Genomic DNA, 15,722 nt, shown 5'->3' on the forward strand with positions numbered 1-15,722 from the left:
GTTGAATGCGAAGTTCAGGGTTCATCCATCTATTAAATCGGATTTGAGACAGATCACAAAGTTTTATTTTCAAAGATGGGCACAGGTACAGTCTTACCTCAGGGGGTTCCCAGTCACTCCTGAGCGTGTCAGCTTTCATCTGTCTCCTGAACTCTACATGCTAAAAATAAAGCGGGAGAAAAGTTACCTCCCCATCCACACAGCATCATTGTCAACTCTTTGAACATACTTAATTATTGGCATCATGGGCTGGATATAATGGGCGGAATTTTCCCAGAATTGCACTTGGTGCAGTAGCAGGCGGGTAAAATGGGGTCCTACCCGTCAACAAAAATGGCAGGTTTTCACCCCGTACCATGCCGAGTCTGACTCATTATTTATTCACTCCCGTGAAACACGCTGTTTCCATGGCGAGCGAGCTCTCATTCACCCAACTGCCATCACCCCACTTGTTGCATCATGCCAGCCGCCATCTTTAAAAGGCAGCCGCAAGCAAAGCGCTCATTGCCACCAGCTCACCACCGCTGTCCAGGAGACATGGCCAGCAAAGACAAAAAGACTGCAGCTCCACCCCCCCACCCCACTTCAACGACGGGTCCCTCGAGCCACTGCTGGATGCCGTGGAGACCCGCCGGGATGAGCTGTACCTCCACTTTGGTCATAGGATGGGCAAAATGTCACCAACCCAGCTTGGGAGACGGTGGCAGCAGTGGTCAGCGCAAACGCCCTGCAGAGAAGGATAGTCACCCAGTGCCGCAAAAGGATGGATGATCTCCTCCATTCCACCAGGGTAAGTCACTATTCTCATCGCTCCCAACTCACAAATCCATCACACCTCCACAGGGCCCTCACTCACTGCCAGTGCAAGGGACATCACCATTCACTCTCTCACACACACCGGCATTGTTCTCATCCCGTCCATGGGACCACTCACCACCCACACAAGCCAGGCATACTTATCATCTGGCCCAGCAGGTGTCCTGATACATTCTCGCCATCCCTATCTATGTAGGATAAATTGGCTCACAACAGGAAGGAAAGGTTCCAGACAGGTGGAGGGATGCCGGAGATCAAAGTTCTGACAGAATTCGAAAACAGAGCCGTCCAGCCAGCCAGCGATGACCAGGACCGTTCCTGTGCTGACAGTGAGGTTGGCGCTGTTCTACCAACTAAGGATCCAGCAGTGCAACATCCATCAGATAACAATGCCATGAGTGATGTGTCCTCTTTCACAGGCCACTGCCATGCACTAATTATCTCCCCTTGCTTTCACAGGCACATCTGACAAATAGCTGACAGAGTCCGTGACCCAGGGCCTCCAATCAAGCCCCGAAGAAACCTCTGAAGAGGAATCTGAAGGCACCCTCCCTGAAGTCCCGTCGCAGCGCTCCCCCACACCCTCTACCAGCGCAAAGACACACACCTTGGTGGGACCTAGCATTAGAGTAGCCTCGGAATCACAATCTGGTGAGCACATTGCACTGTCTGATCCACAGCAGGCAGAGGGAGGGACTTCCCAGCACTCAGAGGACTGCTGGAGGCCAGAACATTGCTGAGTCCGAGCCTCTGGACTCGGTCATGACACAGATGCTAGAGCTTCAAAGGCAAGCTCAGGAACATCAGGTAGGGATGTCCACTGCACTCCTCAGATTGCAAGGCACAATGCAGAAGTCCGTCCATCTTCAGGCTGAGGTGATAGCGCCAGCATTGCAACACACTGAGGTCAACACTGGCAGGATGGCGGCTGCCATGGAGACCTTGGTCCAGGACATCACTCCTGCACTGCTGCGTGGAATTAACTCCAGCGCTGTTGCCATAGTTGGCCTCCAACAGTGTTTACACGAGAGGGGTGCTGGGCAGCTCAATCTCACTCCAGCAATCCCTTCTGCTCTTGGAGTCAGCTAGGGGCCCTTGGACACCCATAGAGAGGGGGATCAGCAGGTGCACACTCTGGGGCCATCCACCCAGGTAACTCTGGGAATGACCTGCATCCGAATCCCCTCTTCCTGTGAGCTCTGCAGCTCCAGCTTCACAGGCTGAGGAGGGTGCCACTGCCACACAGCAGGACCCTGAAAGCAGGCCGGGGCCCTCCAAGCCTTGGCCCTCCAGAAGATTTCCACCAAAGTCACCCCAGACAGGGCATCACAGTCAGCAGGCTGCCTCCACCTCTGCTGTGGATGTCCAGGGAGCACCAAGACATAGTGGCAGGTTTAGGAAAGTTAGGTAAAAGTAGTTGCACAGCCTGGGCATGGGTGTTGATCACTTGTACATACTGTTCACTATTGTCAATAAACTCCTAAGATTGACTTCCTGTCTGTGGCTCCTTTTTCTGATGAGCAGTGTTCTTGTCACTCAGATGTGAAACCTTTCTGGACAAAATAAAGGCAGGTGTCCCAGTCCAGGGCCTCTTCCTTGTGCTCTGTGCAGCCTTCAGACCACAGTGATGATCCAACCTCATGCTCCCTGGAAACATTACTGATGTCTGCACTTCGGTGATGCTGGTCATTGCTGCCAGAATCTAGTAGGCAGGTGTCAGAGAGTTCTCTCATTCTCTCTGTGGGATCTCAGCACCTTTAAGGTGGGGCTGACCCCCAACACACCAGCATCTGCAACCAGTGATGCTGTACACCAGCTCTTGAAGGGCTGAGGTGCTGAAGGTGGACACAGCATCAAATACATTTAAAGTTTCATGGCTGCATCTCTGAGATGGCTCTGATCATGGAGCGCAAGTGAGCTGCCCTTCGCCAGACAGGAGTCAGACATTCTTAGAGGCTATGTGACGATCTATGGCGTGTCCTCACTGCATGTTGTCATCATCCTCCTCCTGCAATCGAGTGACTATTAGGGCCTCCACTGCATCTCCATGACAGGAGCATTCTCACAGAGGGTATTGGCGCTGTGATAAGCCAGACTGGAGTCAAACATTCACAACTGTGATGTGAGGATCTACGGGGTCACCTCACTGCATGTTGTCATCATCCTCCACAAATCTGGCAGCTATGAGGGCCTCCTGAGTGCATCTGCCTCATCTAGCCAGTGCAAGAGCCTTATCCACATCATTCTCACCACTGAGGACCCCTCGCTCTCATCCCCGTCAGCATCCTCCTCATCGGGGGAGACATGCAGCCCCTCCATCTCCTCCTCAGCCAGCTCCTCTCCCCGCTACAACGCCAGGTTGCAAAGGGCACAGCAGATGATGATGATGCGTGACACCCTCTGCGGACTGTATTGCAGGGCTCCACCAGACCGGTCCAGGCACTGGAACCGCATCTTCAGCATCCCAATGGTCTGCTCCACCAAGTTGTGAGTTGCAGCATGAGCCTCATTATAGTGTCGCTCTGCTGCAGTCTGAGGCTGCCACATGGGTGTCATCAGCCACGGCCTCTGGGGTAGCCCTTGTCCCCAAGGAGCCAACCCTGCAGCAACGGTGGACCCTGGAAGGCTACAGGGATCTGTGAGTGACTCAGGATGTAGGCGTCGTGCACACTCCCTGGAAACTGTGCGCACACCTGCAGAATGCATTTCTGGTGGTCACACACCAGCTGCATGTTCAGGGAGTGGAAGCACTTGCGGTAGATGAAGTCCACCGAGTGTAGCGACGGAGACCTGAGCACCTCATAAGTGCTGATAATCGCACTCTGCACCTGTGAGAATCCCGGGATCAGGGTGAATCCAATGGCACTTGCATCCTGGCTGTCCCGGTCCCAGGTGAAATACACAAAGTTGTGTGTCATGGAGAAGATGGCATCGTGACCTCATGGATGCATTTGTGGGTGGCGGATTGTGAAATCCCACAGAGGTCACCTGTGGAGCTCTGACAGGAGTCACTGGCATAGAAATTAAGCGCCACAGTCACTTTCACAGTCACTGGCAGAGGATGCCCTCCATGTACCCTTGGCTCCAAGTCCTGCAGTAAGTGGCAGGTGTGAGCTACCAGGTCCCTAGACATGCACAGTCATCGGTAACACTGGTTCTCAGTCATCCGCAGGAATGACAGGTGGCGTCTATAGACCCTGGGTGTCACTAGGTGCCAACCAGCCATGACTCGCTGTCGCTCCTGGGCAGCGTGTGCGGGAACACCTGCTGCCCCTTCTTTATGAGTCTTCGATGGTCTCTGTAGGCTATCAGGCATACAGCTAGGTCACCAGGATCCATGATCCTGACGTGGTCCTCCTGCAGCATGAAAGAGAGAGAGAGAAGTGGTTATCATGGCTGTACTTAGCACCTTTCCTGGCCCTGTGTGACCGTGCCTTAATGCTGGTCGTCCCTCAGATGGCCAGAGATGAGTGCGCTGCCTGGCTGCCCTGTCAACCTGCGACATGGGGGACAAACGGGGATGCTGAGATTGCAAGGGGCTGTGAGCGCCTCCAGCAGTGACTGCTACATGGCCAGCGTTGGCGAGGAGATTGTACAACGTGTGCAGCCCAACTGCTCCGCGGTCCAATTAAGTGGTGGCGGACTCGAAGTCTGTGCCGGGGGAGTGGGGAGGCTGGTGGGGGAGGGGTGTAAGGTATGGAGCGCTTGGTGGAGCGCTTGGTGGCCCTTTGCTGGCTCCGTATTGCTTGCATGGGTGGCCAGGCTAGGACCCCAACCCCAATCATATCACTGTGGCTGCGCCTGATCTGTCTCAGTTACAGAGTCATGGTCAGTTTATACAAGTGTCCCTACTGCGTGGCCACTCCCCTCGCTTACCCTGACCCCCACCTCGATTGCCTGTGCGCAGGATGCAGCGCCAGGGCAGCACTTGAACCCCCACCACCGACAACAGTCGCCTCTGAAGCTGGCCAGCACTTGTCCCCTGACACCCACCCCCACCCCCACCCCTCAGCAGTGGCCTCCGGGGCCAGGCATCAGTTTGCCCCGCCCCCTGGCACCCCTGAGGCCTGTAAACAATGGGTGAGCTGTGGAGAACGCTGCTGCTCACTCACCTCAGCTCCCCCAAGGTGAAGGCCGCCAAGTGCACATGGCCTGTGTGCTGTTGTGAAACACATCGGCGTGCTTTCCCAATCGACATGGACGGACGATACGTCGGGGTCCCAGGAGCCTGGCGGGTTGGTCTTTTAAGTATATGCTGATGTATTACAATTAGCTCCCCGCGTACAGATGGCAGGAAACGCGGTCCACCACGATCACGACCTGCCTTCGTGCTGTTGTGAAGCAGGTCACGCCATATTTTCTGGGCACACCACCTTATCACGCCCGCTGCCAGGGGGCACAGAAAATTCCACCCTACGTTAGTGACAGGATTCTTGCCCACTGGTTCGAGAACCGGTGGGAAACCCACATCGCTCCTATGGGAGAGGCCAATCAAATTAAGTGCATACCAGGCACTTAACTGGTCAGCATCAGGCCTCCCCCATGATTTAAGACCCCTGCGGCAGAAATCCTGTCCCCCCGCACCCAGCCCGCAGCAAAAACACCCCCCCCCCCACCCCCCGCCTCCTCACCGAGAGCTGTCAACCAATCAGAGGCCCGGCAGCTCTCCACTGCCATCAGCGCCACTGTGAGTGGTGGCTGCTGTCGGGAATGCTCCATGGACTTAACCAGGACCCATTGTCCTTGGACACAGGTGAGTGAGGGAGGGATGGGGTCCGCGGGGCGGAATTGTGAGAGACAGGGAGGCAGGAAGGCAAGGGCAGGGGGTCAGTTTCAGCGGCTACATCCCTGCACAATACCGGGTCCCTCGATTAGGCACTGAGTGCCTAGCAATGAGGGAACACTCCCTGCCCACAGTAGGCCTCTGGCAAACCTGACAGGGATTGCTGGACTGCCTTCAGGAGGTACAAGAAAGCCACGTGACTCCCATTTAATCCCTGAGCCACCACCAAATTCCAGTGAGCTCAGGGAAAAATGATGTCAATTGGCCCACTAAGGACCCTATTTGACATCCTGCTGTGAGCAGGCAAGTTCCCCCCATAGGCCTGTTCATCATCCAAGGTTTTCTCACTGCTGGGGCACTGACGCAAGTCCCCAGCATTGATTAAGTGAGCCCAGTCACCATGTTTCCCGCCACAACAGGCTGGATTAAACTCCGCCCCATTTTAAATAACAGAGGTTGAGCATACCACAGCATTTGACAAGCATTTCTTTCAACACCATTTAATAACCAACGCAATGTGAAATATTCAGTAGTTTTTAGGGGAACAACTGACAATGAAATACAATCTGACTAGACTGAGGCTTTTTAAAAAAATTGCTCATTGGATGTGAGCATTGCTGGTTAGACCAGCATTTATTGCCCATGCTCAATTTTCCTTGAGATGGTTGTGTTGACCTGCCTTCCTGAATCGCTGCAGTCTACACCCACAGTGCCGTTAGGGAGGGAGTTCCAGCTTTTTGACGCATTGATGATGAAGGAATTGAGGTATAATTCCAAGTCAGAGTAGTGTGTGACTTGGAGGGGAACTTGAAGATGGTGGTGTTTCCAAGCATTTGCTGCCCTAGTCCTTTCCAGGAGGTAGAGGTCACGGGTTTGGAAGGTGCTGTCAATGGGGCCTTGGATAAGTCATTGCAGTGCATCTTGTAGATGGTACACACTGCTGCAACTGTGCACCGGTGATGAAGGGAGTGAATGTTTAAGGTGGTGGATGGAGTGCCAATCAAGTGGACTGCTTTGTCCTAGATGGTGTTGAGTTTCTTGAGTATTGTTGGAGCTGCACTCATCCAGGCAAATGGAAAGTATTCCATCACACTCCTGACTTGTACCTTGTAGATGGTGGACGAGCTTTGGGGAGTCAGGAGGTGAGTTACTCGCCGCAGAATTCCCAGCCTCTGACCGTCTCTTGTAGTCACAGTATTTATATGGCTGATGCTGATGAGTTGCTGGTCAATTGCAACCCCCAGGATGTTGGTGGTGCAGTGCAGAACATCAACTATTACTAAACAAAATTCTGAAACACCTTGATACCAAGATAGTATCTGCATGACCATCAAAATATATTGTAATATGGAGGAAATCATTTAAATAATCAACTGCCCATTTGTTAGGCAGAGCTCCAATGGGAAAGACATCACTATGTTACGATTACACAGAAGGTGAATCTAGCCAGTGTTGTTGCTTCAGGCACTAATAGGATCAGATTTGCAGCTGAAACTCCTTAACCAGAAATGTAAAAATTTTGGCCATGTCATTGATAAAAATTTCAATCAGAGATTGGAATGGAAAATTAAAGCAACCAGGGCATTCTCACTCACATCATATGAAACATTGGCAGAAACATTGGAACAACATCTGATCTAGGGAATGACGTGGGAACACATTTTTTAGAAAGAGAAAAGGCTTGACTGGTAGTTTATATTGTAGATAAAATGGTTACTTATATTCATTGCAATTTTTAATACAGCAGTTTTTCCTACCTTGCGAATCATAAACTCCGCTTTCTGAAGGTTGAAACCCCTGGCTGCAAATGAGAAAAGTTTTCTGTCATTGTTTTAAAAAATTCTCAACTTAGAATATATTTCACAATCAGGGACACACACAAGATGAAGCTTGAGCAGAAAAACAACTTTTAAGTTATGGAATCTGTTATGTCTTGTGGTTGACAACAGTCTTGAAATGATCACACTTTTAGGACTGGATTTTCATAAAGCTGGATGACTTAGTGGAAGGTGTCATGAAGATATTAATGAATATAGTGTTATTGGAAATTATTTTAACTTGGACTTGTAGTAGGGTCTGTGCCTGTGGGTGTGAGTGTGTATATCTTACTTGAATTAAAGACAGCTAGTCTGGGTGCTTTGATGTATAGTAGTTTTGAGGTCAAAAATTAAGGCAGAGGGAACATTTGCATTTTGTTGAATAAACCATTCAAAGACTGGGGGTGAACTCTTACACCTAGCTAGGAGACACCAAGCAATATGATTGTATTACTAACAAAACTGGTACTATGAAAGGGGGTTTTATTGTTAGAAGAGGTGGAGTTCAAAGGGCCTGGTGATACAATGAGAAATTACATTCAAAAGGAAGGCTAGGTATCTATAGAAAGAGTTTTGTGTGTGGGTCAGAGGCAAGCCACCTGTAAGCCTACAATTGTGCGAAGGAACAAATTGAAAGGAACCTCATTTTGAATTCGTAAGATAAAATATGCTTTGCCTGGTGTCTGTTTAAGTCTATGGGTTATTGTTGCCTGGGGAAGATTACCTGAGAGTGCTAAATTTGGGGATTTGTTTAATAGTTATTATGGTATTAATTTGTAGACAGACATCTGTATGTGTTTAAAACCTTGTTAAATTAATAAATGTTTAATTTAATTTATGTAAAAAACCTCTGGAGGCCTGGTGGTTTCATTGCTGAATTCAGAGCTGCATCTCAAACATACCAATTGAAAATATAGTCATGACAGTTGTTTAAAGTTTCCCTTTGGGATTTTAAAAAACTCAGCCTTTACAAACTGCTGTGCCATAACAAGGTTGAAAATTGTTGCCAAGACCAGATTCCAGGACTCTTGATCCCATGTCCAGGGGTTCCAATTTTCAGAAGTACCATTTAAGGGTGTAGGCTGGCTCGGATCAGGAAATATAGGCAGTTTAAGTAAGTTATGTTTGTATTTGTGGGTGTTAGGAATGAGTTCTAGCTTTAAAGTTTAAGTTTGATTTGTATTTCTGTATTTGTGTATTAAGAAAAGGTCAAGTTGAGTTTTAGTTTCACTTTAAAAGATGCCTGCATTTCTAATGAGTTTTACGACTCTTGAAAATAAGCTAAACAAACACAAGAGTAGAAAAAACTGTGCTGTTGCCTAGCAACAGAGGCCCAGGGAGGAAGGCCCCACCCATACAGACACACACACACACACACACACACATACAGGAAAACTAAAAAGACAGCACTTTGAGTTTAGTTGGTTTGAAAAGAGCTGCCAGGAGAGACTGGATACTGGGAGAGGGAAACACAGAGAGAGTAGATTTCCCAAAAGAGCCAAAAGGTCCCAAGGCCAAAGGAATGAGACAGAAACAGGAGAAAGTCCCAAAAAGACCTCCTAGTCAAAGGAAATACAGGAACCTGAGAAAAGGTCCTGTTAAGGGAAGTTAAGAGTGAGCAGCAGAGAAAGGCTCCAAGATTCAAGTTAAATAGACAAAAGCTGCAGGAAGCAGATTCAAAGTGATGTAAATGCTAATGAGAAGTCAGAAGGTCCAAAGAGACAGCTGAAGGTCTGTAACTCTTTGCTATGGCATGTGAAACAGTGGTGTACTATTAACTGCTGAGTTGGTGAGAGAGTGCATGGAAGGCAGCTTGAATGCATGTGGTACATCAGAAGGAGAGTTCGAAACCCTGGAGATGGACCATTGCAGAAGAGAAAGTGTCAGTTTGGGAGAAGATTCCAAAGCGAGTTCTTGGAGAGTGGAGATTAGAAACCTTTGTGTGAAAGATGGAGATCAATGAGACTGGTTGGCTCATGGTGTGATATGTGTGTGTGTGTGTGTGTGTGTGTGTGCGTGCGTGTGTGGGTGGAGCTGACTAGAGACCCATAGCATCTGGTTGAGGTGGCATCTGTCACTTGGTTTCAGAATGTGGTGTATCCGATCACAGGTTTACATGGACTATGTACTTACTGTGAACACTAGAGCATAAGATAGCTTTTGTGATTTGTGTTATCCTTAGAAATTTGTATATATTTGTAATGGTATAATTGTGGGTGAAGGAGTATTGTAATATAGTTCATCTTGTCTTGTTTAATAAATGTTTTATGCTTTTGTTAAAAGTTCACCAGCTGACTCCTGTGACTCTGTTCAGTAGCCCCTCTCCACATATCTAAACAAACAAATAAAAGTTAGGATCTATCAAGCTGGGTTCCACTCTGAGATCAGGCTTGTCCAGTGGTAGCTTCAGCTGGGATCATAACAAAGCAGGGGCTCTTGCGGGATTTGAAACGCAGACAGTGGGTGATTGGACCCGGAGTAATAATTGGCCTGGGATTATCAATGATTAAGTGGGAAATCTTTGACATTGATGGGATCTGTGAATCCTTACAATGAGTGTGTGGAGGAACTGAGGTACAGGACGTAGCAATTGGAGTTGCTGTGAGGTATATTATACGAGTCGGAATTCGAAATGGATTTGGAGGTTGCTGAAACTTTTTTACAGGTGGAAAAGTAACTCTGACTGGTTTACAAAAACTAACCAAGAGTAAGATAATGGGATTGGCAGATAAATTGGAATTAGAATTACCCGAAGGGGTGAAGAAAGCAGACATAGTTAAGGTAATAGCATAGCATTTAAAACTGGAAGGAATACTAGAGACACCACGTTCCCCAGGGGGTGAGTCACAGCTGGAGGTAGTAAGACTTAAGTTACAAATGAAGAAGCTGGAACTTGAAAAAGCAAAAGAACTGAAGAAACTTGAATTAGAAAAAAACGAAAAAGAGAATTGGAATTGAAAAGGCTAGAGGCAGAAGAAAAAGAAAAGGAAAAAGAGAGTATTTCAAGGAGAATTGGAAATGCGAAACCTCGATCTCCAGAGGGAGATGTTAGCAATGGAGGAAAGAGACAAGGAACAAGAAAGGGAATACCGGCTTAAAAAGCTGGACCATAAAGAAGAGATCTCAGATGCTGAGGAAAGTTCTGATGATGAAAAGCCTTCAACCCAAAACCTAGTGGGGAGATGTTTAAGTTTGTGCAAGCTCACCCAAAGTTTGAGGAAATGGATGTAGAGGCATTCTTTATTTCATTTGACAAGGTAGCTGGGCAAATGAAGTGGCCAAAAGAAATCTGGACATTACTTTTACAGTCTCAGTTAGAGGGAGAGCTCATGAGGTCTTCGCTTCACTTTCAGAAGGGGTATCGATGGATTATGATGCAGTTAAAAAGGCTATTCTGAGTGCATATGACTTAGTCCCTGGGGCATACAAGCAGAAATTTCAGAATATAAGGAAATAGCCTGGGCAGAACTATATTGAGTTTGAGAGGGTAAAGCAAAGTAATTTTGACTGTTGGAAAAGGGCATTAAAGGTAGGGATGACGTACGAAGGTCTTAAGGAAATAATTCTCTTGGAAGAATTTAAAGATTCCTCCTGTAGTTAGAACACACGTTGAAGACCAGAAGGTTAAGACAGCTAGACAGGCAGCGGAGATGACTGACAATTAAAGACCAGAAAGGAAGATGCTGAGGGTGAAAGTGAGATTCGAAAGCCTCAGTGTTTTCATTGTAACAAGGTGGGACATGTTCTGGCAGATTGCTGGAAATTAAATGGTAGACCTATTGCAGTAGTAGGAATGCCAAAGGAATCCTCAGGAAAGATCGCATCAGAAAAGGAAATGGTTGTTTAAACTCTCGCAGTAGTATAGGTGAAATGTGTTCCCTCAGAACATACAGGAAAGGGGATATGGTTCAGGATAATCCAGAGAATTCTTCTTTGATTGCTGGTGAAGGAAGTCAGGCTATTAGAGGATCTGGATGTTTTGTGTCAAAGGGAGAAGTGTTCCCTTATTCCTCCAACAAAATAAGTAAGCAGATTAAAATTTTGAGGGATACAGGGGCAGATCAATCATTGATGGTGGCTGATGATACAATTTGTGTTCCGGATAGTTTTATGAAGGAAAAACTATTGATAAGTGGTATTAATGGAATTTATGAACCTGTTTCTCGGTGTAAAGTTAACTTACAAAGTCACTTTATAAATGGAATTGTTATGGTGGGAATTATTCCTAAATCACCTATTGAAGGGGTAGATTTTATTCTGCGTAATGATTTGGCTAGTGGAGACAGTAATATGACAATGATTGTATTGCAGCAGGCAGCTGATCATGCTGATCTTAACCAACTTCAAAAAACTACTGTGGCCAAAAATGAAACATTTATTACTGATAACGAACAATCGAAGGAAAACCTGATTAATGTATCAAACCAACTTTCACGTATGAAAGAGAAATTTGCTAATGAAAGAAGCGAATTGGTGCGAACAATTGATACTCAGTCACAGAAAGTAGAACACTTGACTGAGGACTTGAAATGTCTAAATGATAAACTTGTAGAAGTAAATTTAACAAAGGTCAATCTTCAGTTAAAATTTGATGAACTTCAAGCATCAGTAGTCTTGAAATCTCATGGAAACTGGGTTGAACAAGAATAGGAATTGATGGTCAATCAGAATAATTGGTTAAATACAGAGTTAAAAACCAAGACTAATGCACCATTAGAACTTTGTCATGAAACGAATAATGAGGTTCTCAAACGTCAATGCAAACTAGGGAAGATGAAGGATAAGGTGTGTGGTAAGGAGTGTCACAGTTCCAAAGTTGTTCCTGTCAATTAAAACCTCTTTGCTGAATTGTGATCCAGTTGAGCAAGGAACTGATCCAAGTAAAATTACTGATATATCAACCTCAGTAATGAACAATATGAAGACAACTAAAGTACATGCAGAATCGGAAATCAAGAATTGACAACAAAAAGGACTGAAAGCGCAAAATGACCTGGAAAAGTCAATGGCCAGAGACACTTATTAACAAGTGCTTGCTGGTGCTAATACACAAAATACAGCAGTTGGAATCCAGGCAAGTGGATAGTTTGCAAAAGGCCATTCAAAATCTGTAGAGGAGAGGCATGATATACTTCATGGATTATGCAAAAGAGTTGAAGGGTTGGAACAAACTATGAAACTCCACCAGGAGAACATAATTGACATTGCTCAAAAAGAAGTAAAGACCTGTTTGAAATGGGATTGTGAGAAACAACAATATCATAAAAAAGTTTAAACATCAAATTGTGTGAACATAAGAAGCATCTCAACAACATCCATTGAAACAGCAAAAAGAGATTCTGACCAGAGGAGAAATGAGATATTAACTCACAAAAATGCCATTTTGACTTTTCTAAATCGAAATGAGAATTTATCACATTTGAGGTGGGAAAATGAGCTTGAGGATGGAATTACGCCAGTAGCTAATGAAAAGGATGATTGCGCTGTAGACTTAAATGAAGCATTCTTTGCTGAGTTAAAGACTGGGATTAAGAGGAAAAAGAAACATAAGAGCTGATAGTATGATAATACTATAATGTACGAATCCTACTAATCTTGTCACATTTATTGACTTTGTTTACATACATTTTTGTAATTGTACAGTATGATGTGTTGTGAAAGGAGATGGAAAATATATTTGTATAATGGATAATAAGCTGTTTTTGATGTTTATGATGTTAAGTTTGTGTGAGGCAGATGTAAGGCCATTGTAAAGAAATGTTCACTGTTGTGAAGCTTTCCTCCAAAGAGAAAGGCGTTATGAAATAGAGACAGTTTAAGTAAGTTATGTTTATATTTGTAGGTATTATGGATGAGTTCTAGCTTTAAAATTTAAGTTTGATTTGTATTTCTGTATTTGTGTGTTAAGAAAAGGTCAAGTTGAGTTTTAATTTCACTTTAAAAGGTGCCTGCATTTCTAATGAGTTTTACAACTCTTGAAGCTAAGTTAAGCAACACAAGAATAGAAAAAACTGGGCTGTTGCCTTACATTAGGGGTCCAGAGAGGCAGGACCCTCCCACATGCACACACACAAAAAACTTTTTTAAAAAACAGCACTTTGAGTTTAGTTGGTTTGAAGACAGCTACCAGGAGAGACTGGATACTGGGGGAAAGAACTACAGAGAGTAGATTTCCCAAAAAAGCCAAAAGGTTCCTAGGCCAAAGGAATGAGACAGAAACAGGAGGAAGTCCCAAAAAGACATTCTAGTCAAAGGAAGGATAGGAACTTGGGAAAAGGTCCTGTTAAGGGAAGTTAAGAGTGAGCAGCAGAGAAAAGCTCCAAGATTCAAGTTAAAGAGACAAAAGCTGCAGGAAGCAGATTCAAAGCAATATAAATGCTAGTGAGAAGTCAGAAGGTCCAAAGAGACAGCTGAAGGTCTGTAACTTTTTGCTATGGGCATGTGAAGCAGTGGTGTACTGTTGACAGTTGAGTCAGTGAGAGAGAGTACATGGAAGACAGCTTGAATGCATGTGGTGACCCAGGGGACAGGAATATCGGAAGGAGAGTTCAAAACCCTGGAGGCAGACCTTTGTGGAAGACACCTGAGAGAAAGCGCCAGTTTGGGAGAAGATTCCAAAGCGAGTCCTTGGAGAGTGAAAGACAGATTGCAGTGAGACTGGTTGACTCACGGTGTGACAAGTGTCTGGGGGGAGTTAAGGAGAGATCCATAGCATCTTTTTGAGGTGGCATCTGTCACTTGGTTTCAGAGTGTGGTGTGTCTGACCGCAGGTCACCTATTAGTTTACATGGACTGTGTACTTACTGTGAACATTAGAGAATAAGGTAGCTTTTGTAACTTGTGTTATCCCTACAAATCTGTATATATCTGTAAAGGTATAGTTGTAGGTGAAGGAGTAATGTAATATAGTTCATCTTTTCTTGTTTAATAAATGTTTTATGCTTTTGTTAAAAGTTCATTAGCTGAATCCAGTGACTCTGTTCAGTAGCCCCTCTCCATGTATCTAAACAAACAAATAAAAATTAGGAGCTATCAAGCTGGGTTCCACCCTGGGATATCAGGTTTGTCCAGTGGTAATCTCAGCTGGGGATCATAACATTCTGCATTTCCAACATGGCCAGCTCCATTGTGGGGATGGGTGTGTAGTAGTCCTCGGCAATTTTCATGGAGTCAAGCCAGGTTTTCAATGAGCCGTGGTTCATGGCCTCTCAGAGCTGTTGTGAACCTTTAGTCTGCATGAGGGAACCTTTTGAAAGGTAAGTTCAAATGGTCCTCCTCATGCCCCTGTGCCACGGTATGCCCCCCACCCAGCCCCTATGGCCTCTCATGTCACCCATGCCAAGCTATGGCACTTCCATGCCCATTCACCCACTATACACTGTATAGAGTCAATGAATCCTCTAGTGACAATAGGATTTGTAAAAGGGAGGTTTTTTTAAAAAACTGTCATTCATTGATAACTTGCCACTTTCTTAAAAATAAACCCCCTTTTTTTTGCAGTCCAATAAAAATGACCGGGCTTTCAGCCAAGAGTGCATAATGAGGCTTGGGTGAAAGCCCAGAAATCCATTAGACTGTTGAAATACTTGAGCCCCAGGGAGAATATTGCTTGATTGACAGTTCTGGCTGTCCGATTGTTGCTGTCAATTGCACAATGTTTGTTTATACAAGATAAAGAGGTTTCAGGTTTCTGCTATTGATACTTTAAAAGGCCTCGATGATTGGCACTTTTGTTAGGCAATAGTAAAAAGAAAGTGGAGATTTATCAATGAATGGCTTTTAAAAGGTTTTTAATTACACATCCTATTGTCACAATACAGTTTATTGGTTCCATACAATGTATAGTGGATGAATGGACATGGAAGTGCCATAGCTATGCATGAGGGTATGAAGGGCCACAGGGGTTGATTGTGGAGCATAACCTGGCATGGATGGAGCATGGGGAGTGTTGGGGGGGAGAGGGGGGGTTGAGGCCCGGAGGGCCTTCCTGTTTTTATTATAAGTGGGAAGATGTACCAGAGCACCAAGGCGGGCCTTTTAAACAGCCCATTTCCCCACCCCACCAGAATGAAAATCCCGTCCTTCCTGGCACTTTCTTCCGAAGTGGGCAGGCTGAGCTGAGAATTTTCCTGACTCCCGCTAACCACCTCAAGGATGGAAATCCAGCCCTTAGACACATGTGCTGGAGCTGACATTGGGGCTAATTCCCCAGATTTCACCATGTGTTGTGGAATGATACATTATTATTTCTGTACACAGACTGTAGTCCAATACTGCGAGGTGGTAAGCTGGATTGCTATGTATAC

The 15,722-nt window shown here is 45.8% G+C and overlaps 1 protein-coding gene across 1 annotated transcript in view; it reads right to left on the minus strand.

Moving 5' to 3' along the window:
* sec14l8 (SEC14-like lipid binding 8) overlaps positions 1-15,722 on the minus strand; it is a 76,807-nt gene that overhangs the window by 38,367 nt on the left and 22,718 nt on the right. Inside the window, exons 3-4 of the mRNA XM_041203222.1 lie at positions 7,357-7,400; positions 98-160 (exon numbers count right to left, since the gene is read on the minus strand). Coding sequence (XP_041059156.1) covers positions 98-160; positions 7,357-7,400 — 107 coding nt within the window. The remainder of the gene's footprint in view (positions 1-97; positions 161-7,356; positions 7,401-15,722) is intronic.

Source organism: Carcharodon carcharias, chromosome 13 (genome assembly GCF_017639515.1).
Source record: "Carcharodon carcharias isolate sCarCar2 chromosome 13, sCarCar2.pri, whole genome shotgun sequence".
Taxonomy (NCBI): domain Eukaryota; kingdom Metazoa; phylum Chordata; class Chondrichthyes; order Lamniformes; family Lamnidae; genus Carcharodon; species Carcharodon carcharias.